General features: G+C 42.0%; 1 protein-coding gene across 1 annotated transcript; it reads left to right on the top strand.

Annotated features, from left to right (window-relative positions):
- Positions 1-3,304: 3,304 nt before the first annotated feature.
- Positions 3,305-14,471, top strand: CREBL2 (cAMP responsive element binding protein like 2). Its single transcript, XM_088536665.1, has 4 exons — positions 3,305-3,381; positions 12,032-12,229; positions 13,339-13,486; positions 14,191-14,471. Coding segments are annotated over exons 1-4 (363 nt in total). The 5' UTR covers positions 3,305-3,366; the 3' UTR covers positions 14,193-14,471.
- Positions 14,472-22,727: the final 8,256 nt, after the last annotated feature.

The raw sequence follows: 22,727 nt of genomic DNA, 5'->3' as shown, positions 1-22,727 counted from the left end.
AGTAGACACAAAACAAACAAACAAAACCTCCAAATCTTCCACTTTGCTTCCCATCATAGAATCATAGAATCATAGAATCATAGAATGCTTAGGGTTGGAAGGGACCTCTAGAGATCATCTAGTCCAACCCCCCTGCATACGCAGGGACACCTAAAGCACGTGGCGCAGGACTGCATCCAAGCGGGTTTTGAAGATCTCCAGAGAAGGAGACTCCACAACCTCTCTGGGCAGCCTGTTCCAGTGCTCTGTCACCCTCACTGTTAAGAAATTTTTCCTTAAGTTCCTATGGAATTTTTGATGTTTCAGTTTCCGGCCATTTCCTCTAGTCCTATCAGTGGCCACCACTGAAAAGAGACCATGACCGTCCTCTGCACTCCCTCCCTTGAGGTATTTATATACACTGATTAGATCCCCTCTCAGCCTTCTCTTCTCCAGGCTGAACAGGCCCAGCTCCCTCAGCCTCTCCTCATAGGGCAGATGTTCCAGGCCCCTGATCATCCTTGTAGCCCTGCGCTGGACTCTCTCCAGCAGCTCCACATCCCTCTTGTACTGTGGAGCCCAGAACTGGACACAGTACTCCAGATGCGGCCTCACCAGGGCTGAGTAGAGGGGCAGGATCACCTCCCTCGACCTGCTGGAGACGCTCTTCTTAATGCAGCCCAGGATCCCATTGGCCTTTTTGGCCACGAGGGCACACTGCTGCCTCATGGTCAACTTGTCGTCCACCATGACACCCAGGTCTTTCTCCGCAGAGCTGCTCTCCACAAGGTCGGTCCCCAGCCTGTACTGGTGTCTGGGGTTATTCCTCCCCAGGTGCAGGACCTTGCACTTGGCCTTGTTGAATTGCATGAGGTTTTTCACCGCCCAGTTGTCCAGTCTGTCCAGGTCCCTCTGGATGGCAGCACAGCCCTCTGGGGTATCGGCTACTCCTCCCAGTTTGGTATCATCAGCAAACTTGCTGAGGGAGCACTCTGTGCCTTCATCCAGGTCATTGATGAATAAATTGAATAAATTCATGATGAATAAATTCATCCACATCCATCGATGATAGCATGAATCCAGCATATTTCTATGCTGCCATACTTTGCCTTCCAGGTAACTCTTGGCTAGTTTTGTTCCCCTGTAACAGAGTCTGTGTTTGTTATTATCCAATGGCAGGGAAGAACCTAGAAGGGAGGGAGAGAAGGGAATACGTTGCGGCTCATGCTTAGGCAACGGTAAGTGCTTCAACTTGCACTTAAGTAACTTGCTTAAAAGTTACATTTTTGCATCTTTCCAGTATCTATGGGGTTGAGGTGAGAGGCCAAATGGTAAAGTACCAGGAGTCTGATAATTAATATGAAGAATATGGGCTCTTCTGCAGCCTAATTTATGCTGTATGTCACACAAGAGTGGAGGAAAATAAGATTACTTTGTTCCTAGTTTTTCTTTCTTTCTTTCTTTCTTTCTTTCTTTCTTTCTTTCTTTCTTCTTTCTTTCTTTCTTTCTTTCTTTCTTTCTTTCTTTCTTTCTTTCTTTCTTTCTTTCTTTCTTTCTTTCTTTCTTTCTTTCTTTCTTTCTCTTCTTTCTTTCTTTCTTTCTTTCTTTCTTTCTTTCTTTCTTTCTTTCTTTCTTTTTTTACTGTTTTAGTTACTTCTTCCTCTTTCTTAAACTTTGAGAGTGGAAACCACTCAAAGCTGAAATCAGAGAGAGAGAGACAAAGAAGAGAGAGAGAGAAGTATAGTAGTTCGCGCAAAGTGGATTTGTCAACTCCAGCTAATCTACTTTTTCCGTTGTCCAATGGAAATCTACTAAGAAGTGGCGGAATCCCAGTCATTATGATAAAAGTAAAACCTGAAGGTGCAGCAGGGTTGCAAATACCAGCTAAAAATCTCTTCCTTCATGTCGGTCTTGTAACAAGACCAGGAAAATGCTCTTAAGCTTTTAAATACTCTAGTCCATTGTGAAGACAGTCAAAGAAAACAAAGCTCTATGCAATTGCCTCAGCATCTACTGGAAGAATCCATAGCCTAGTCTACACATTTTTGTTATCTCAGCTCTTACTGTGCTTCTTGTGGTTAATATATAAGAAATGACTTAAAATTCTGATGTAGTTTAGGTATGCGACAACACAAAGTCTTGAGTCCAAACAGAAAGGAGGCTCCAGTGCGAATCTCCAGCGAGATTCGTGGTCTGGTACGAGTCGCTAGGAGAAATGCAGCTCCACCAAGGCACCTTCTAGCTGGGTGGAAAGTTGTTCTATAACACTCCATGGCTGCTTGCTGGGATCTTACTAGTTCCCTGTAAAATCACTAGAGGCTGCTATGGGGCATAGCTGCAGGGCTATCTTGGGCTTGGAGGAGGCATGGACGCCCCATGGGGTGTTTCCGTGAGTGCCAAGAGGCCTCTTGAGCGTTGTGCATCCGACCTGGTGTGGTTCAAAAGCTCAACAGACCTGATCAGATGGAAATAAAACAGGGAGTAATGATCGACAGTCTTATTCCATCCATCTGAGGGAGTAGAGGGAAAATACATTTTTTTTTCAGATTGATTTCTTAATTTCAAAATTGCTTAATTTCTAAACTGCTGCTGTCTTGTGGCAATTCACATATGCAGTATCACTGGCGGGGCTGCACATAGTTAAGACATCCTTGACAGCTTTTGTCACAATACCTTCCGGTTGCTTCTTTAGTCTTTTGGTGTGGTATTTCCCATACGGGGTATAGCTGAAGTTTTAATTATTGATGGCTCAATAATTTATATATATATATATATATATATATATATATATATATATATATATATATATATATATATATATATTAAAATATGTATAGAATATATATATATATATATCTTAAATTAAAAAAAAAGCCTGGGAAAAATATGATCGTTTGTCCAGGCCAGATGTGTTCTTCCACCGAGCAGCCACCGCAGCTCCCTGTGAGCCCCAGGGCCACGGTGCGGCGGCCGAACCGAGTCCTCCCACTCCCACCGCAGTGCCCTCTGGGAAATGTAGTCTCCCTCCGCGGGAGGCGGCGCGGGCGCGGGGCGGTGCAGAGCTACGCGCTGCTCTGCGGCCGGGCCCTCCCTGCGCGGGGCTGCTGGGAGTTGTAGTTTCTCCTGGCGCAGGCCTAGGGCGTTGTGGAGGGCGGCTGCGCGGGGCGGGACTCCCCTTCCCAGCGTGCCCCGCTGCCGCGCGGCTGACCCGCTCCGCCCTTCGCGGGCGGCTGTAAACAAACAGCGCGGAGGCCATGGCGGTGGGGGAAGGTGGGGGTGGCTGTGGGGGTTGATCGGTACCGTTCTGTGCCGCGGCGGGGCTGGGGGCGTCTCCTCTCCGTCGGGACCGCGGGGGCAGGCCGATCCGTGCGCAGGCTGGCTGCACACATGGATGACAGCAAGGTAGGCTCCGCCGGGCCGGAGCGCGGCGGGTCGGGTCGGGCCGGGCCGGGCCGGGGTGTGAAAGCGCCATAATTGCGGTGCCCGGCTTGCTGCTGGCTGTGGCGGCCCTGTCGGATAGGAGTTGGGTAGCGGCCGTGTTTATAAAGCTGAGCTCAAGCCCCGACGATTGTGCAAGTGTGTGAAATAATAATAATAGTAAACTAGGAATTGCAAGTGAGATTGGCAAGCATGATGAAATCATCTTAAGTAGTTTTCTTTGAGATTCCCTTTGGAAGGTCTGTGAGTGCTGTAGGCAGGACGAAGGGATTCTTTGCTCCCTTCACTTGTGGCTCAATTGTTAGATGTTTCTCCTACTTTCCTTTAAAGCTCCACCTATGGAGCAGATAGGGCTAGAGGTCAGGTAGAGCAGTGGTCTGATGTGGCATGATAACCCATGTGTTCCTGTAGTGCCCTGAGCTTCTTGGGTAGCTACCATAAAAACAAAAATGGCAAGGTGCCAGTGTAGGTGCTTGGGTTGCAGACCTTGTATTGGGAGCTGTCACTTCTGTTCTTCATGTGTATTTTGATGACAAAAGGACAATAGTGTCCCTGGAGATAGTGGTGTTAAGTTTAAGTAGAGGGAGATGCAGGAGGAAAGCTTCCTCACCTGCTTGGGCCACTGTGCCCAAAACAGGACCTGCAGGGCCTGTGTGAGGACTGGGAGGTATTTTGATTGCAGTATCCACCCAGTGCAGTTTCTCAGCTGCACATACCAGCTCCGTGTGGGTTTTTCAACTGGCTGCACTGTGGAATCTGGTAGTGTCATTTGTGCCAAGGATTGCTAAGGTCCCTGAGCACCAGTTTGGGGAAGGCTGTGCTTTGCATGGACCGTGAAGCAGCCAGTCTCTGACTTGTTGTTATTTCTGGGCATGGCTTGGGGTATTAAAACTGGTCAGTTGGTAGGTGCATGTGATATGTTATATTTTGCCAAGCCACATAGTTCTCTTCCTGCTTGATTTTTATTGAAACAAAATCATGCTGCCAGTAAGCATCTGTTGTAACTCAAAAGGAAAAAATACTTGAGGTGATTTCTTGAGGAATAAATTAATAATTTTACAAGTGATCAGTAGTTTGCGAGTGGATAAACATAGTAATTATGCACAAAATAGATCATCTGCATACAAATGATGCAAGCTAATTTCCAAAATTATCAACTTATTTACAGCAGACAACATTTACGTTTTTCACAAAAAATAATTTGAGAACTCTTACTGTGGTTTTTTTGAGTCTTCAGCAAATAATAAACAGAATCACCAGATAGTTGAGGTTGGAAGGGACCTCTGGAGATCAGCCGTTTCAGGCCACTGACAGCACATGTGATTATCTGCTTTTTGTTGGAAAGGTTATTGGATGCATTTACTAACAAAACTAAATGCTATCAACCAGCCAGTAAAACTTTCAATTTTTCCTTAGGGGAGAAAAAAAAAAGTGAAGAAAAGCATCTGGAGAGTGGATTCCTTCTGCTGCTATTTTCAGTGTCAAGTGCAGTTGCCTGATATGATGTTTCCATGTAACTTACCATTGAGATACACTTTTGAAAAGGGTGCTGCCTAGGACTCCTGGATATGACAATTCTCAAGGAAGTCTTTGAAAATCTTTGTTCCCTCAGCAAGTTTTTAATTAATGGTATAAACTTGGGCCGTGTCAGACCTAATATCTTCTCCTAGATACTAGTCAGGAAGTGCCTACTGCTTTGAAAGGTTTCACTGTAGTTACCTTGAAGGACTCCGGTTTCTTACAGAACATTCATGAAGCTGCAGGTTGGCTTAAGAGTTTGGTGCCTCCGTTTGGGAGATCCTTTTTCTGTTGGGAAGGCTCTTCCCCACCCCACCCCACCCCCCCCTTTTTTTTTTGTCTCTGGAAATTGCTGTGTCAGAATGAGGCAAGCTGTATTTATACTTTGTTTTTAGCCAGCGTGGTGTTACAAGCCAACCTATCCTCATATCTGTGAGTTTTGCTTAGTCATGTTTCCCCCTTACTGAAAGGGTTGGCCCCATGATCTGAGAGTCTTACTTGAATGACTGGGATTATGACAGGAATTTCCCTGTAAAAACTGAGATAATTAAATCGCGTTAGCAGGGAAGTACCCATTCTGTAGCTACATCCATCCATGTTGAGAGTTTTTCTTCATCTATGTGAGATACGAAAGTAAGAATTGAGCTTGCTGGCTGTAATATTTCTCCTGATTCTTAAATTATAGTTTAGGTTTTCATGTAGATTTAAGAGATCACCAGAAGAATGGTACATTTAAGACAAATTATTATTATGCATTTCAAAACAAAGGGAAAAACAACAACAGCAAGGAAAAAAACTTTTTTTCCTCTTGTAGCTGCTGTGAAACTAGGTCTTTTTCAAGTACTGATCTCCTTTACCCTTGTGCTGGTTTCAACTATAGGCTGTATATGGGAAAGAGTTCGAGCATGGAGCTGCTGTAGTCAATTAATTTCTGCTAGAATAGCACCTTTGTGCCTCCTAAGTAGTCACATAATACTTACATGAATAATTCTCGGTTTATGGATAGAAATGAGAAATAAAAAATAATTAACTAAAACCCCTTTTTAAAAATTGCTATTTCCAATTTTTTTAAGTTTTTTTTTCTTTTTTAAAGTTTTGGCTTACTCTTATTTTGAATACCTTTTTCATATATGAGAAATATGTCTCTAGTTTTCAAAAAGTTGAATTAAAGTGTATTTTTCTTCAGATAAATTTTGAACTTATCTAAGATGTAAAAGAATAGGTTTAGTTTAAGAGAAAGTATGTTTTGACAATGAGTATGCATATTTATATAGTGTTTTTGTTTTTTTAAGCTAAAGTGGATTTCTTTTGACAAATTATATACTGCTTCATTCCTAGTTTCTGCAGTAGAATGTAGTAGTTGGTTTGTGTTCAGAATGGAAATATAGTGGAATACACAGAACAGCTTTTTGAAAGCCGTAAGCCTTGCTATTTTAAGGAAGCCACTTGTATGTGTTGGATATACAAGGAGTGGAGAGGGGGGAGAAAAATAAAAAAGGCAAACTGGGGAAACCTTTTGTTATTTAGTTATGCTGTAGGAAAACACAGTTCATTCTTCCGAATTTTGAAATGATGGATCTTATTCTCGGTGTTTTATGCTTAATGGCATAAAGTTAGTTTCTCAGCTTGAACTTAACTAATTCTTGGTTGTTTTCTTTCTTTTTTGGTTGTTTTTGCTTTAAGATAAATTGCTGCGTAGTCTGAAGTGAAGGAAGAAGTTCTTTTATATCTGTAGTAGCAGCTACAGCTGCTGAAAGGCTGTTTTTTCAGCTAATATTCTTTGTGTTCATTCATCCCCCGGTTGGGCCCGGGCCTTTGAATGTTGATCTTGAGATTTAACTATTCTCATGATTCAACAAACTAGTGATGCAGGAGGTGTAATAGAAACTTTTAGGTAAGAGTATTTTTAAGTCGTAACTTAGTTTCTAATGAAAGCAACCCTCTCAGATTAGCTGTTCCTATTATTAATAAAACTGTTTTGTCAGGGACCTCCGATCATCTCTGTGACAAGAGTTTTGTGTATGGAGTGTCTGTGAATGTCTTGCTCTAGTGTCCCCTTTTGGGAGAGCCCTTGGTCGTAGGACAGGGGGGAGGCCCATGGCAAAAGGCTGCAGATGAGGAATGAATTGCACTGCTTTGGCCTCTGCCCAGTTTTGTAACACCAAATATCTGGACGCGTGTGATCCTGAGGCAGGGGGAGTTTTGCTGTAGCTGACCTATGGCAGAGATGCTCCCACGCTCCCTCCAAGGGGTATGTGCCTGCAAGTGAGATATAAGTGCTTGTTCCTAATACACAGGCCTTGACAGGTCTCCATTCATGAGATATTCCCTAACAGATCTCTGCCTTTGACCCTCGCTGTTGTGGGTGACCAGGAGCCGGAGCCGGCTCTGAGGAGTGCTTTGAACGCCGCAGGGCTGGCGCCTTGATCAGGGATTCAGGATGGAGCCCAGGACATGCTTTCATAATGATCTGAGTTGTTAAGGAGATTGGTTACTATGTTTTTACCCTATAGTTTTATTTTTTTCAGAGTTTGCAGGTTTGTAAAGGTCTGCCGAGTTCTTCTGTGCAGGTCCCTATCTGAAGGTGAAGTATCCTCATTGGTACTTCTTTTGAAGTGTAAAAGCTAAATAGCGGTTATAATTTGAGACAGGGAATCTCAAGCCATCAGATATTTTAAGGAGTCGCTGTTGTTGCTGGTTGGCATGGCTCAGCTGATGTGTCAGCTTTCTCATGTTTGCAGTAGGGTAGTAAAATGGATTGGCTTAAACCCTGCAAATCAGCTGGAGCAGTTTGACTTCATCTCTGCAGAGACTAGGGGGCTGTGTTTGGTATGGCACTAGCTGACTGTCTGTTGCCTGTTTAAAGCTCTAACAGAGAGAGCTTTAATCTCTGGGTTCTGTTAGCATAAATGGGCAGAATATACACTCAGGTAGAGGGATATATTTCTGTGTGTAAGGCTGTGATTTCTTCCTGAGTGGAAGGAAGGGGGGATTCTGACCTGTTGAGCAGTAAGGAGGCAGTCAAGTGATTCCTGGAGACCATCAATAGGGATTTGTGACCGGATCTTCCACATCTCCATATCTTAATGTGTGGATTTGCTTATCACTTTATGAAATCTTAGTATTTATTTTTAGCTTATGCCTTTTTTTTAACAGTCTTCTGCAGATGTCTGTTGCTAAGTTTGCCTTCTTAGCACATTAATCATTTTGCATGATTCGATTTTTTGGCCGTAATTTGTATTCCCGTATCTGCTTAAGACTTAAAGTGTTTGCTCACTAATTTAAATCATACATTTTTGGATCATTATCATCTGTGCTTTTGGAGTGCTTTCTCATTTGTGATTTGGGATACTGAGTCTGCCAGTGAGAGTTATAAGCTTTACACGGATCTGTCTGTCTAAAGTGTGATGCAGTGGAGGAATAACAATTATTCTATTAAAATCATTTATCTAGCTAGGTTATATACTCCTACTGTGACTGCTAATGTGATTTAGCAGGTCAGATAGCCTCATCTTTACTAGGAGACTCATAGCTCATTTTGTTTGAGTATTGATTTTGAGAGAATGTTTGCAAATGTGAATAGATTTTTTTCCACCCCTTTAGCATAACAAATTCAGTGGTTAAGCTTGTTTTTATTTCCTGCTGATTGTTTTTTATAGTTTTAGGTAAATTCTGTAGATGGTAATCAGTTTCATGCTCGGTTGGATTCTGCAGACCTCTACCTTTGGCGAGTAGGAATCTGGACCACTGTTTAAGATGATTCCTCAAGTTGGATCTCAAGTGTTGACTGCTGTAGCACTTAAGAACTAATTGATATCTTTGAATGAATGAATGAAGAGGTGCTGAGAGATAAGGAACTGGTGACTCCAGTCAGCATTGCTTTAATCTGACTGTTTGTGCAGTGCCTGCAGGTGTAGCAGCAAGACCAGCTTTATCACAGTGTTCTGTCAGTGTGGCTCATATGTGAGGGATGTGACCGCTAGTGGCGGTGCTGGATGGCCCTCTCCGTCCAGAGGAAGATCTCTCCAGGACTCACTGTGGCAGCACTTCCCCAGAGATCTGTTGAATTCCTTCCCAATGTTCTTTTGCTCATTTTGGGAAGTAAAAAAGAATTAGAAATTGAATTTGTTGTGTTTCTATATCAGGTCAAGTAATTGAAGCCATTTCCAGGTCAAATAATTTTGTACCTGGACACCAGGTAAGAATGATGTTGCAATCTCAACATTGTTATTAAAAAGGGAGAGAAGCTTTTCCATTTTCTGAAACAGGGATGAATTGAAGTAGGACCTTGGTTGGTCTTCTGACAAATGCATGCCATTATTATTTTTATGACAAATTTTTATCATTAGCATTCATGTGGGTCTTGATTGCATATGGCTCCCTGAAAACACAAATCCCCGCTGCTGAATGCTAATGGATCCCATCCCTTTATGAACTCCAGGGAAATACAAAGGGAACACAGTGTTTGCTTGTTCTTTGTTGGTCTGCTGCCATGCTCAACATCAACTTGCACTTCTGCTTTGTTTTTTTTCTGTCACACCAGCATAGCAACTGGCTGGGAAAACATGCCTGGAAGCCGCGCTTGGTGAAGAAGGATTTAGCAAGCCTTTCCTTCCCCAAGTGGGTTGCTTAAGCTTGCAGCACAAGCTTCTAGATATAAGCAAGAGCGAGGTACTGAGAAGGCAGGCTTTGGCTAAGTCACTCCAGCTGTGCAGGGGGATGCAGAGCTAGATGGTGAATGGCAGCTCAGGGGCCATGGAGACAGTGCGAGTCTTCCAGGATGGTGAGAAGCCTATTGGGGTCTTAAAGGTGCTTGGAGTTGAGAGGGAAGGGAAGTTTCCATAATCCTGGTGGTAAGAGTTTAGCCAAGAAATCCTTGTGGAGTTGCAAGTTGGAGATCTGGGCAGAGCAGTTGGTAAACACCTGCTGATTTCTCTAGGGATAACTAAAGGCAGAGTAGTCCATTCATAATGGAGGATCCATGGAGCGGCTATACCACCCTTTACTTTCACCCCATACTCCAAAGGGTCTTTAACTGCTTTGTGTTCACCACTCTAGGTCTGTCCACAAAAAAAAAAACCAAACCAAAACAAAAAAAATCCAAAAAAACAAAAACCAAAAAAACAAAAAAAAACAAAAGCAGCAGGTTCCTAGGAGGGCTGCAGCATACGTCGATACAGCCCTGCTGGCTGTGAAAGCAGGCGAGTGACAGGGGAGCAAAAGGTAAGATTCAGAAATGTAGAGGGAGCAGAGGGGAGCAGGTTGTGGCCCCCGAGAAGTGACAAGTTGCAAAAAGTTTTATATAAAACCAAACAATAGCAGTGTTTGTGTCTTAGACCAGGTTGTCCTGTTTTAGAGCACTGAGTTTAATGAGTTACTGTGTGCATTCGCTGCAGGCAAGCTGGGAAAATAGTAACTAAGCTAGAAAATCTTGCAGAAGAACCTTTGTTACAGGACAACTGGAGGATATGGATTATTCAGATTGTTGTCTGCAGTTCAGATGCAAAGAAAACAGTTTGAGTTTTTGCTTGCTCCTCTGAACGTGTTATGTTTGTTTCACTTAGTGTCCGTTAAGTATTTTCTGTTCCTCCGATTGCTTCTGGTGGGCAGCTACTACTGAATAAATTAGGAGAGGCAATATGTGAGAAGTTGGGTTATGTTGCCATGTGATGGTTGACTCACTTGCAGAAGGAGAATAGGCCCAATTGTACAGTCTTTTTTTCCTTTCATTCTAGCACATCAGTTCACTATTTCATTGTTTTTTACTGTAGCCTGCTCAGTATATAGAAAGAGTGACTTCTGTGACTGTCAAAACAGACTTACAGCATCACATGGCAAAAAAGTGTCATTTTTATTGTAAACTCTGCTTATAGAGTTTGTTTATTGTAAACTCTGCTTAGAACATTGCTTATAAGGAAAAATACCATGTGCACACAGTACGGTGAAACGCTAAGCCAGCAGTGAAATTCCGACGTGTAGGTGTGTGTGTGTGAGGTGTGTTTCCCCACACCCGCTCCATTCAAACAATGTGGGCAAATGCAAATAAATAAAAATTCTGACTTCAGAAGGAAAACGGCGCGTGTGACCAACATGCTTATGGGGCAGTCCTACCCAATGGTCACTGTACTAACTTTCATACTGTATTTAAGTTTTGTGGACTACATTCTCATGTTAAGAGGGGGATATTTGGGTGGGGAAACATAGAGCAAACACTGAGAAAACTATTCCCTTTGGTGGAGCATGGGAAGCTTTTCGATCCGTTAAAGGAAAAAAAAAAATGTCCACAAAGAAAAAGGGAAAATGATTTCCGGTACCTGCTGTGTATAGGGCCAGAAATGATGGGGTTGCATTTCTGCAAGAGAGATCTACATCTGGCTCTGTGGGAGCTGGGCCTGGGCACAGGTGGCATGAGGAGGCAATCCTCCAGGTTGTGTAAATTTAAAAATAAAAAAGATTTTATTTTTTTATGCCCACAGTGGCAAGATATAACTCTAACAGAGACATAGGAGTCGGTCAGGAAAGGAATGGAAATGAAAGGCACGAGTTGGTGTAATTCTTTTGGAGTAAATCGGGACAGAGGAATATCAGATAGTCAGGGAATTATTTTGAGAAATTTCATCTTAAGAGTAGATTTTCTGAAAATGTGGTCATTTTTTTGCAACAAACTTGGAGTCAATAAGTTTTTCTTTCACCTTAAGCACCAAACTCCATTATCTAGTGTTCATGCTGCTGACAAGTATTAGAGCAAGGCTTGTCACTGATATTGGTTGCTGATACTAAAACACTTTTGTTGGCACACAGAGTTGATTGATCAACTCTTCCTCCTCTAGACATTGCTCCTTCAGATCAGATTAGGGACATTTACTATAGGACTGCTTGAATGCTAGCTTCGTGTTTGAAGTCTTATCCCTCTCTCTTGTTTTTGCTGCTGTCGCTGAAACCTTCATGTCAGCCCTCAAGAAAAGCACATCCCCTCTTGCTCCAGAGTTGGGGAGAGTGTGTGCAAAGCTTAGGCTTGAGGTGTCCTGAAGGCACTGCCGCATGTTGCAGCATTTCTTTTGCAGAACAGGACCTTTAATGCACCCTTCTTTTCCAGGTGGCTGGAGGCAAAGTAAAGAAACCAGGCAAACGGGGTCGCAAACCAGCCAAGATAGACCTGAAGGCCAAGCTTGAAAGGAGTCGTCAGAGCGCGCGAGAGTGCAGAGCCAGGAAGAAGCTGAGGTACCAGTACCTGGAAGAGCTGGTGTCGAGCAGAGAGCGAGCCATCTGCGCGCTCCGCGAGGAGCTCGAGATGGTGAGAAACCACCACGGTGCCTCATCCTCGGTTTCAGCTGGGCCTGGTTTGGGCTCCTGGGAAAGTTTTGTCCTTGAAATCACTGTGACTAAAATGAGAGTAGGTTTTGGCTATAAGGTACTAAAATATTATTAACAGATGCACTCAGCTGCTTGCCTGCTTTGCATGCTGAAAATGAACTGTGTGCTACAAGTTATATTCCAGTATTGAACAGGAGGTAAACAGAGTGCCAGTAGTGCATGCAAATCTGTTGTCTCTGAAATCTTTGCTTTGGAAAGCCTCTGGCAGGGAGAGGAGGTAGAGGATGGAGAGAGATGTGTTAAAAGAACAGTGGGGAGGTGCACCCATGGTTTGCCAGTGCTTCCCACTGACCTTTGTCTTTGTACGGGAGGATCAATTTTGAAGCTCGCTGCATTGACATGCGGTTGCCCAGCTGTGCAGTGTTGACAGTGTGCATAAAAGGGGTGCCAGATAAACTGCATTTGCAAAAGAGTGTTTTGTCCTGACACACCAGCTCATCTCCTCAAGTGGTGGGCACCACTGGAATTGAGTACACTTCTTTGACCTTGCACTAGGTTTGTCTGAAGGGGTGTAGGGCTGGTTACTGCAGATGAATAGGGGTAGGGTGGACGTTGGGGCATCCGGCGTTGCAGTGCAGCTCAAGGTTTGCCAGTGAAGAATTAAAAATGCTGGAGCTCAGAGTAAGGCAAGCGTCCTGTAATTGTCCCTTCTACAATTAGAAAGGACCTTTCGGCAGTCAGGCCCAGGGTCATGTGAAATAGTTGTTTTTAACAGGCCATGGCCTGGAACGGGATTCTGGCATGCCACGAGCAAGGAAATGCACAGCATGTTCTGTGTTGTTTAATAAGCACAGCGTTGTGCCTGGCACTGCCACTGAGCACCAGTTTGCTGGCTGGAAGGGGCTTTTGGAGGCCAGGTATGCAACCGTGTCCCTCGCTCGTTTGTGCCCTGCAGTTTTGAGTGAGGCTTCAGCCCAGGAAAGCCAAACTTGAAGTGAACGTACCGGGAGGCAAAGATTGCAGCGCTCATTTTGTCTGCTGGTGTGAGCCTGGCAGCTTGCTAATGGCTAATGTGTTTGCATATTTCAGTACAAGCAGTGGTGCATGGCAATGGACCAAGGGAAAATCCCCTCTGAAATAAAAGCACTGCTTACTGGAGAGGAGCAGGGCAGAGCACAACAGAACTCGGCCAAACTTGCCAAGACCGGGAAGACAGACGCAAACAGCAGCACTCCCTGTAAGTATCCAGCCTATGATTAATTCCTGTTTTGTTGCGTTTTTTGGGATGTAGGAGGATGATTGTGGTGTAGGAAGAAACATAAGGATGTGCTCCTGTGCACAAGTAGTTGATCGAAGAGAAGGACTTGGCGGGTGGTACGAAGACTTTGTAATGTTTACAGGGACAACACAGAAATTACACTAGTTAGGAAGGTGGGCAGTTATTTTAAAGTAAGACTCAACTGTTATGCTTCACTGTGGCCTCTGAGATCTTATTTTTTTCCTGCAGTTTCTGTTTTCCTAATGGAAAAGGAATACACAAATTATAACTGAATTTTTAAAGCTTCATCAAGAAAACATTATTCTAGTTGTAAGGCCTCAAAAGTGAGAAATGCTGGACTTAGGATATGCTATGAATTTTTTTTTCCGCTGTCTGTTTTGCGCTTGTCCAGGGAGTGGAATAAGATTCTTTTGGGAGATTGAAAAATGAAAAGATGGTATGATGCAAAGTCATTTTCCTGGTACATATGTGCAAAGGGTTAGGGTAACACAGGCAATTCAAAATGTCACATCTTCTGATTTTGAAACACTTCACTATACAGGTTGAATTATGCTTTGTTATAATTTCTGAAGTATGAAATCTTACCTTTGTGTTTTTAAGAAGCAATGTGAAAGCCATATTTGTAACTGTGACAATCTTCCCCTTTGGTGTGTTATTCCCAGGAGTCGAATGCAGAAGCGTGAGCGCTGCAGGACAGAGCACTTGGTGGCCAGCAGGCGAAAGCTGTTACCAGAGAAGCACATGGGCCCCTTGGTGCAGGGGGAAGGATCCCAGGCTGTGTCTTCTCTTTGCTCCTCCCCACGTGAAGCTCTTTGACTGTGGTGTTTCGAAGCCCGCACAGAGTGGGGCTTTTGGGGTCGTAGATTGTAAGAGTGGAGCCTTGTTCTTCTTGTCTCTGCCCCTTCCTCCCCAAACACAACTATGGCAGCTTTTTAGCATTCCCAGTAACAGGCAGGGGCTGCTCTCGTGTCAAAAGCCTGAGCCCAGAATTAGACTGCCTCTTTGGTCAGCAGTTCTGTGGTCAGCAGTTGTGTGGTCAGTAACTACTGCGGGAGGGCGAGAGGTTCTGTAAAGCAAAAATGGAAGGAAGATCCTGTCACAGCTTTGGTAAAGTGGAGTACTGTAGGTCAAGGGAAAGGCACTTTTTGGACTCTCTCACTCAATATTCTTAAGCTTTCAGTAAGAGGGTTTGTAGAAATGTAATTTGTAAACTAAATAAAAAAGTACTTTCAGCATCCTTTTATAAAGTGGCATGTGTTTAATGATATTAGTGCTCTTAAAGAGAGGCACTAGATATATTCCCTGCTTTTGTGCATATTTCCATTGCAGAATGAATTTCCTGTCTATACCTCTAGTATATAGTTAAGGCATCTCCATTCCCACTTCCGGCAGTGGAAGAACTGCTGTCTACTCCCACCCATCATGCCCAGCTATTTTTCTGTACACAGCTACATTTGGGACCTGTTTTCTTCCTGGGACTTGGTATAAACTCTGCTTATTTGCCTGATTTCTCAGCCAAAGTATTGGTCCCAACCCCAAGAACTAGTAATGAGGAAAATGCTGAGTCAGTTCAGCCTTGTGATAAGAGAAGAGATGGCAAAAGCCTTGTGGCTGAAACTGAATATTTCCCCAAGGTACTGATAGATAACCTGCCATTTCCTTTAGACTGCACCACCACCCAGTCGATGCATTTTTGCATGTAGCTGATGCAGTATGAAGAAGTGAAGCTCTTGGGATTTTCAGTGGGGTTTTTGCTTGCTTGTCCTTTGTTTTGTTTGTGACAATGTCTTTCTCTGTATTTTAGGAAATGCGTGGAACGGTTTTCAATCTTGTGTTTTCTTCTTTGTTTCATAGAAAAAATATAACAAATGATTGCTAGACTTGAGTGTTGCATTCTTTTTATTGAAAGAACAATCTGCTTAGAATTATCTCAACTCAGGATTTGTTGATGGCACTGAAAATAATAAAGCGCTATTTTCAGCGTATGGCATGGTTATTGTCATAGTAATACTGACTCTCTATATTAATCCTCAAAACAGGATTTTAAGTTCACTCTACAGCCCCTCCACATTTGCTCTTAGCTAACAAGTGCTGAAAATATTGTGTATACATAGAAAACTATTCTGAAAGGTTAAGTAGCATTCAAGTCCAGATAAACAGGATCTGAGGGTTCCCCTCCCGCACATTTTAAGCTCTGAACTGTAGTTTTTCCTGAAAGATAGTAACCGAGCCAAGCTGTAAGTGAATATCTGTTAAACCATGCTGACTACTTGCCTGACCTTCTCCTGTGTTCCCTGGAGAAAAAATCTAAGCCAGATATTCAGAACTATGTGCACCTTGCAGTTGAACTTTGTAGCATTGTCGTGCTGCGAATGTAATGTGGTATTTTCAGTCTTACCAATTAGACTTGCACAGTGCCTCTAGTTTCAGATGTAAGCTATGTGTGGCAACTGAATGAGTACTTTAAAGCTTGTATATATACCTAAACACTTCCAAGTCAGGGGTATAGGGGTATAGAAAATGCATAGAGGTGTGGTCGCATTCATGAGCAGGAAAATTTTACTCTGCACTACTTTTTTTTTTTGTGTGTGTGTGTGTGTGTGCGTGTTCTACTTCTGTGCTACCACATGGGGAATTCGTAAGTGATTAAGTTTTCTTTTAAGAAGAAAACAGGGAGTTGGATTTTCCCGTTGTGCTGAGCGTTGATTTTCATCTATTTCTCACCATGGTGGCCACTGCTGCCTGGCTTAGCCCACAGCTAGCATTACAAGATTGTGTTCAGCAAGCCCAGCTCTGTGGCATAACTGGTGGCAACGATTGTCTAACAGGTGTATTTTTTGCTTTTCATTTTTAAAAAAACCAAAACAACAGATTTTCATTTTCCTTTTTTTCTCAAAAAAAAAGAGGTTGTGGAAGCTTTGAAAAATTAGCCCTGCTTTTTGTCTGTCTGTTTGGTTGGGTTTTTTTGTGTGTGTGTGTCTACCTGTAGCTCACAAGTGGGTTAAATCAATTCTAGTGCCAACATTAACCACTACATCGTGGTTCTTGAATATGCTCTCTATGTATTAGACTGGGAAATGCTGGCATTCTTACCTAAGCTGCAGTTGACAAGTATTCTGATAATAAACTAAGATTTTTCATCTGTAAGAAGAGACCACAAGTGGATTATAACCTGTGTTTTCATAATCTAGGATGTTTGATATGAATCAAACAAAAATGATTTCAAAATGAATAGGTCAGCTAGATGTGGAAGTTGTTTTTCTTCCATACTTTCATGACATCTTTGAAAATATATTTTGATAGGGTTACATGCAATGCTGGCAACAGCAAGAGATGTATATTCCTCTGGTGGCTCATGCCAGCAGTGTCCTCCAATTTCATCATCTTCTTGCATTTTCCAAATTTCTGCTGCTCTGAAAACAATTATTTCCTTCTCCCCATGAAACACTGATCCTGTTGTGTTTGTAGGTTTGTGTTTTCCGTTTTGAATTTTTGTGCTTTTTTTTTTCTTGCCCCTAGAGCTCTACTTTGAAATCTCAGTCTTCTGTAAAGTATTCTGTAACTCTCCTTTCTTCCCCAAGTGGCCTTGCAGCTATTTTTAGAAGGTGTCAAGGGTTCCTTTTACAGAGGATTACATAAAAATATGAGTTATTCTATTTTTGTCTGTACCCCAATCTCCTGTTTACACTAAATCCACCTTCCGTATATTAAAGTCTCAGCAAGTACCCCTTCTGCACTGCAAGCTTTTTCAAAAAATATTTCTTTAAAATTCCAAGTAGCCCAGTGTTTTGCTCAGTGACAAGAGTTTGAAAATAAAGGGGTAAATTCCACTTAGACTTGCATAACTGAAACATCTGCTATGATGCTAAGGAGAAATTCATTTGTGAGAGAATATTCTGGCCAAAATGCTTATCTGTGTCATGAATGTTAGCCAGTAGCTTCATCAAAGTAAATAGGACCATGCTGTTAGTTTTTGTGTTTAAAATTCTAATCCTGTTTGGGATCATATTTGGAGCACATGGGAAGTGGGTTTTGACTAGGTCCGTGAGAAGAGCTTCTGATAAATTTTTTTGTAAACCTTCACAACATGGTTTATTACTCATCCTGCAGGGATCGCTTTTTGAGAACAGAGCCTTTATCATTCTCACTTCAGCAAGCCGTATTTTTCTAATTCCTAAGGTTTACTGTCTCCAGAGCCATTAACCTTTTAATGCTAATACACCCAGTGAACTGATGTGGGTTGCTGCAGGTGTTTGAGAAATAACCAATGGACTACTTCAGCTTTCTGCATTTATGTGGTCTTGTGCATTTTTGAAGTAGTTGCTTAGTGTTATATAGCAACTACTATGGAAGCAGTTGCTTAATGCTGCCAGAGGAGTAGCATTGTTAAAAGAGCTCGTACTGTCTACGTGTACTGGGAGATAAAAAACAAAAACAACATAGAAAGGAGACTCAGAGCTGGAAAAAAAAAATGGCAAAGGTCATCTGATTTAATTTCTCTCATGAAATTCTCAAGGAAAAAGCACAGATTCACTTCTGTGGCCATAATAAAAAAACTGTAGGCAGAATGATGAATGAGCTCTTGTGATAGCTTGCTTTCACTCTACATTTTTTTCTGAATTATGCTCTGAATATTTGACTTATTTCATGCAAACATGAAATAAGTCAAATAAACAAAATGGGTATGCATGTTATTGACACAACCTTTCCTTTGTCTATCCGACTTTCTATCTGTAACCTTAAATTACCCCTGCTAGCATGGATTGTAACAAGATTCTTTCTGCTACTGCAAAGCTTAATTTTCACTTTCTTTACTAGTATATAACTGATTTCACTGAGAATTTTTTAAATTGGTAATTGCAAGTTAATGAGGAAGGATGGAGAGAAGTGAAGGGACTGTCAAGGCTGCTTCTAAGCATTGGACTGCCTTTCTATCATGCTCCATTTGAAGCTCTCCATAAAGAAGGTAAGAGTAGAACAGAGGACCAGAGCTACTGTACTCCCATTTCTTTTCTGTTATGGAGATCTGATATGGAACTTTCCAAGGTGCACTGGTGACGGTGGTGGTGTACCAGGTTTGCCATAGCAAGGAGCAGAGAAAACACAGCAAATGGTATTTCTCTTGTGGGGATTAGGCTACAAGAGAGAATCAAGTGTGAGGCCTGTGCCTTCCAGCAATCGTTTGTCCTCTTCTGTGAACTCCTTTTCTGTCTTCCAAAGAGAAAAACAAATCTTGAGCTGTTTTTCAGTGAACTGAAACTTCAGCAGAAGAATTAGCTTGAAACTAGAGTTTCAAGCTCTCCCTCTGCCTGGACTCCATTCTTATCTCTCTCACTCAAAAGTTTCTTTTCAAGAAGTGTCATTTTGGCTTCCTCCTTTGAAGATTAAAATATGGTTGCTTGAGTCAGAGAACTTTTCCAGTATTGTTAGAGCCACTGAAGGACTGTAAGCACACACTCATTTCAGCTTGGAGCGGACAGGATCCATTTGGAGTCAATTTTGTTTCTCATCTGAAAGGAACTTATTAAACTCATCTTATCTGATAACTTTTGGCCCTACCCTTAAATGATACAGAAGCTCACAGATCACTGTTTTATGCTTTACTTTTTTTTTCTTTTCTCTTTCCTTTAATAATGACAATATATCATGTAATACTTGTGCAGATTTTGCTCTGAAAACTCAATGCTAAGCCTGTGCAGTATGAGAACCAAGGTTCAAATCCTATTACTCGGAATCCCAGAATGGTTGAGGTCGGAAGGGACCTCTAGAGATCATCTAGCCCAACCCCTCTGCTACAGCCATGACAGCTAGAGCGCATGGCACAGGGTCACATCCAGGCGGGTTTGAAAGATCTCCAGTGAAGGGGATTCCACAACCTCTCTGGGCAGCCTGTTCCAGGGCTCCGTCACCCTCACAGTAAAGAAATTCTTCCTCACATGGAGACAGAACTTCTTTTTTAAAAAAATTTATACCCATTACCCCTTGTCCTGTCACTGGCCACCACAGAGTAGAGTTTAGCCCCATCTTCCCTACTATCACCCCTCAGGTACTTGAACATGTTAATCAAATGTCCTCTCAGCCTTTTCTTCTCCAGGCTAAACAGGCCCGGCTCGCTTAGTCTTTCCTAATACGACAAATGCTCCAGTCCTTTAACCATCTTTGTGTGTCTCTGCTGGACCCTCTCTAGAAGGTCCACGTTCCTCTTATGCTGGGGAGCCCAGAACTGCACCCAGCACTCCCGGTGCGGCCTCACCAGAGCTGAGCAGAGGGGCAGGTTCCCCTCCCTCAACCTGCTGGCAACACTCCTCCTCATGCAGACCAGGATCCCATTGGCCTTTTTGGCCATGAGGGCACACTGCTGACTCACGGTTAACTTGTTGTCAAGCAGGGCTCCCAAATCCCTCTCTGCAGAGCTGTTTCCAACAGGTCAACCCCTAATCTGTACTGGTGCCTGGGGTTATTCCTCTACCAGTTATTCCTCCTCTCGTAATGGACAAGTGGAAGTCCTCAAGGAAAAAACACAAAATCACAAAACTTCATTCTAAGAAAGTCTCCGTAGTAAGACCAATTCAATAATGCAGAAAGAGCTGCTTTAGAATTTGCACAAATCCTCATAGCAGATCAGCTCCCAGCAGTGCCCTGATTTAATAAGAAATTCAGTGCTATTCCTAATGCACTTATAGGTAACTTGCCAATAATCAAAAATCTTGCTAACTGAATGCTACTTGATCTTTGCTCTTCCTTTACCTGGATCAATATGAAAAGAGACTCTGCAGAGTAAGTATTGCAGTGGAGACTGCAAATTTATAAGACCCAAATGAAACCTGTGAAAAGTGCTCACATGCCTTTAGAATGAAGAGCTCATCGATCTGTGTCTTCTCCCGTCTACTCCTGTGTGATTCTACAAGGACTGAAAAAAAAATGTTTCTGTACATCCTCCTTCCCATTATAACAGAAGCAAAAGGTTTTCACTCTTACAAACTTGTAAGAAAAGTGAAAAAGTTGGTGTCTGGCAAGGTATGAGATAAAAACAGTTTAAATTAACTGGTGATAGAAATCCTCTCTTTTTTTCTCTACAAATGTAGGACCGAATCAAGAGCTAGTTTAAAATGAGTGAAGCACTGAACATAAAGGAATTACTACTAGATATCCCGTTTCTGTATTTTACCAAAGACTGGTTGCTTGAGAGAAATGAAAGAAGACTTTGTCTGTGTTAGCAGTACTGTAGAATAAAACTCAACCTCGGTTTTTAGTTCAGACTGCTCACCAGAAAGTGTCATTTATATAAAAATCTTTCAGTAGGTGTCTTGTGTTTTACTAGAAGCCAGTTCAAATAAAGCTAATATAATTTATAATGGCCTGTTCCACAACATTTGGTAGGTTGAAAAGAGCCAACTAATAAAGACATATTAACTTACAGAATCACTTAAGGGGCTAATAACCTCTCCCTTAAGCATATAGGTCTGGATTTAATATACTTCAAATCTATTTTTTCCCCCTTTTCTTTTAAGTAAGAAGAATCCGATATTCAAAAAGGCTGCACGCTCAGAATTTCTGCAAAAATCGATGGCATGCATTCAACAGCTTGGAAGCCCAGCTCTTAAATCAATCTCAGTTATGTCTGAAGTGAAGGTGGTTGAATTGAGGAGACTGGAAAACTCGAGGGATTCTTAACTGGATGTATGGAAGCATTTAACTCTGGTTACTGGTGATAGCCACCTCACTGTCACCTCTGGGAGGCTGTCTGAAAAATAGTTCAAAGGGGTGTGTGTGTTTTCCTCTATCTTCTTCCACCTCTCCTCCACAAAATTTGTATGTTTACAAAATTTTGTATGTTTAAACAAAAATCTAATTTTACACTGAAATAAAAAGAAAGCATATAATTTGACAATTTATAATAGCAATTCCAAAATGCAGGCCTTCCCACTTTTCCTGCATTAAACTGTGTTTCTTAAAGGTACCTTTAACTGAATCGTGTTGCTCATTACAGCCCTAAAGCTCCCTCATCCCTCATTAATTTTATTATTGTGTTACACACATTGCTAAAACAATCTGTGGGCAATAAGAAACTGTGAAGTAGTGTGGAAAGATTGGTTTATATTTATTGAGCCAATCCCATGGTGTTGGGATTTCTTGCTTGAATGATATATGATCTTTCTCTTGAGTCTCTCTGGGACCCTGGTAGACTGAGAGGTACATGGTGACTGGTGATGGATTTGTCACCTATCTTAATCTGATGCTTTGAAGAAAAATAAGAGCAATGGAAAAGATTTATACTTGCCAGTGGTGTGAGGTGGTGTTTGGCTTTCCTTTAGCTTGTGTTGATCTGTGAAGACTGACTTTTAGGGCTGAGGTTAGAAAAGTTTATCTTCACTAAAAAAGGTTTATCAGCATGTACTCTATGCAAAGAGACAGCTGTACTGTCAGATTCCTCCTGGTTTAAATGCAACTTATGATAGTGGAAATGTATTTTTACAGGTGTAGTTTTGGATATGTAAGTTATACAAGCAGAACTGAGCTTAAACTGATACAACTGCATCTGGGCTTTTACTGATATGGAAATGTTTTAGAAAGCAAATCTCCATGCTTCAATTCTAATAGCAGTGCTGCTTGGGGCTGGGATTTCAGAGGAGACAGCTCTCTCTTTCCAAATGGTGATATTTCATTCCTAATTATTATATAATAGTAGTGAAAGACTTTTTTTTTCCTAGCCAGCTTGCGTAGTTTTACAACTTCTGAGAGGTGGGGAAGTTCAAAAGAGGAAATATTACACAGAAGTCTGTGGTTTTAAATCTATTAGTATGAGAAACACTCATTTTTGGTTTCAAATGATGTCTGGCAGACTGTTAGTCTGTAATGTGGTTTTAGTGCCTTAAAGGTGGACTACCATTCTTCTTCCTTTGTTTTGGGCCATGCAGCAAGTCTTCTTGGAAGCAGCCCCTGCCTATTGTTTTAACAGTCATATTTTTCCTTCCTGATGATCTGAGACCTGCTTTGAAATCGTGAAGACTCTAGATGTGACTTTTCTGTGTTAAAAGTGACAGAAAAACCTAAGTAAATGATGATGTTTCAGGGAGAAATAAGTTACTTGGGATGTGAATCACAGAAAATATTGGTCTTTTCTTTTCTTTTCTTTTCTTTTCTTTTCTTTTCTTTTCTTTTCTTTTCTTTTCTTTTCTTTTCTTTTCTTTTCTTTTCT

Source organism: Tinamus guttatus, unplaced genomic scaffold (assembly GCF_059628265.1).
Source record: "Tinamus guttatus ecotype Peru unplaced genomic scaffold, ASM5962826v1 Tinamus_guttatus_pri_ptg000692l, whole genome shotgun sequence".
NCBI classification, from domain to species: Eukaryota; Metazoa; Chordata; class Aves; order Tinamiformes; family Tinamidae; genus Tinamus; species Tinamus guttatus.
The sequence above is the reverse complement of the archived record's forward strand: the minus strand, read 5'-3'. Positions and strand labels throughout refer to the sequence as shown.

Bases quoted from the DNA above. Each gene is read 5' to 3' on its own strand.
- CREBL2 (XM_088536665.1), top strand. The intron at 12,230-13,338 runs GTGAGAAACCAC...TGCATATTTCAG, and splicing joins TCCGCGAGGAGCTCGAGATG to TACAAGCAGTGGTGCATGGC.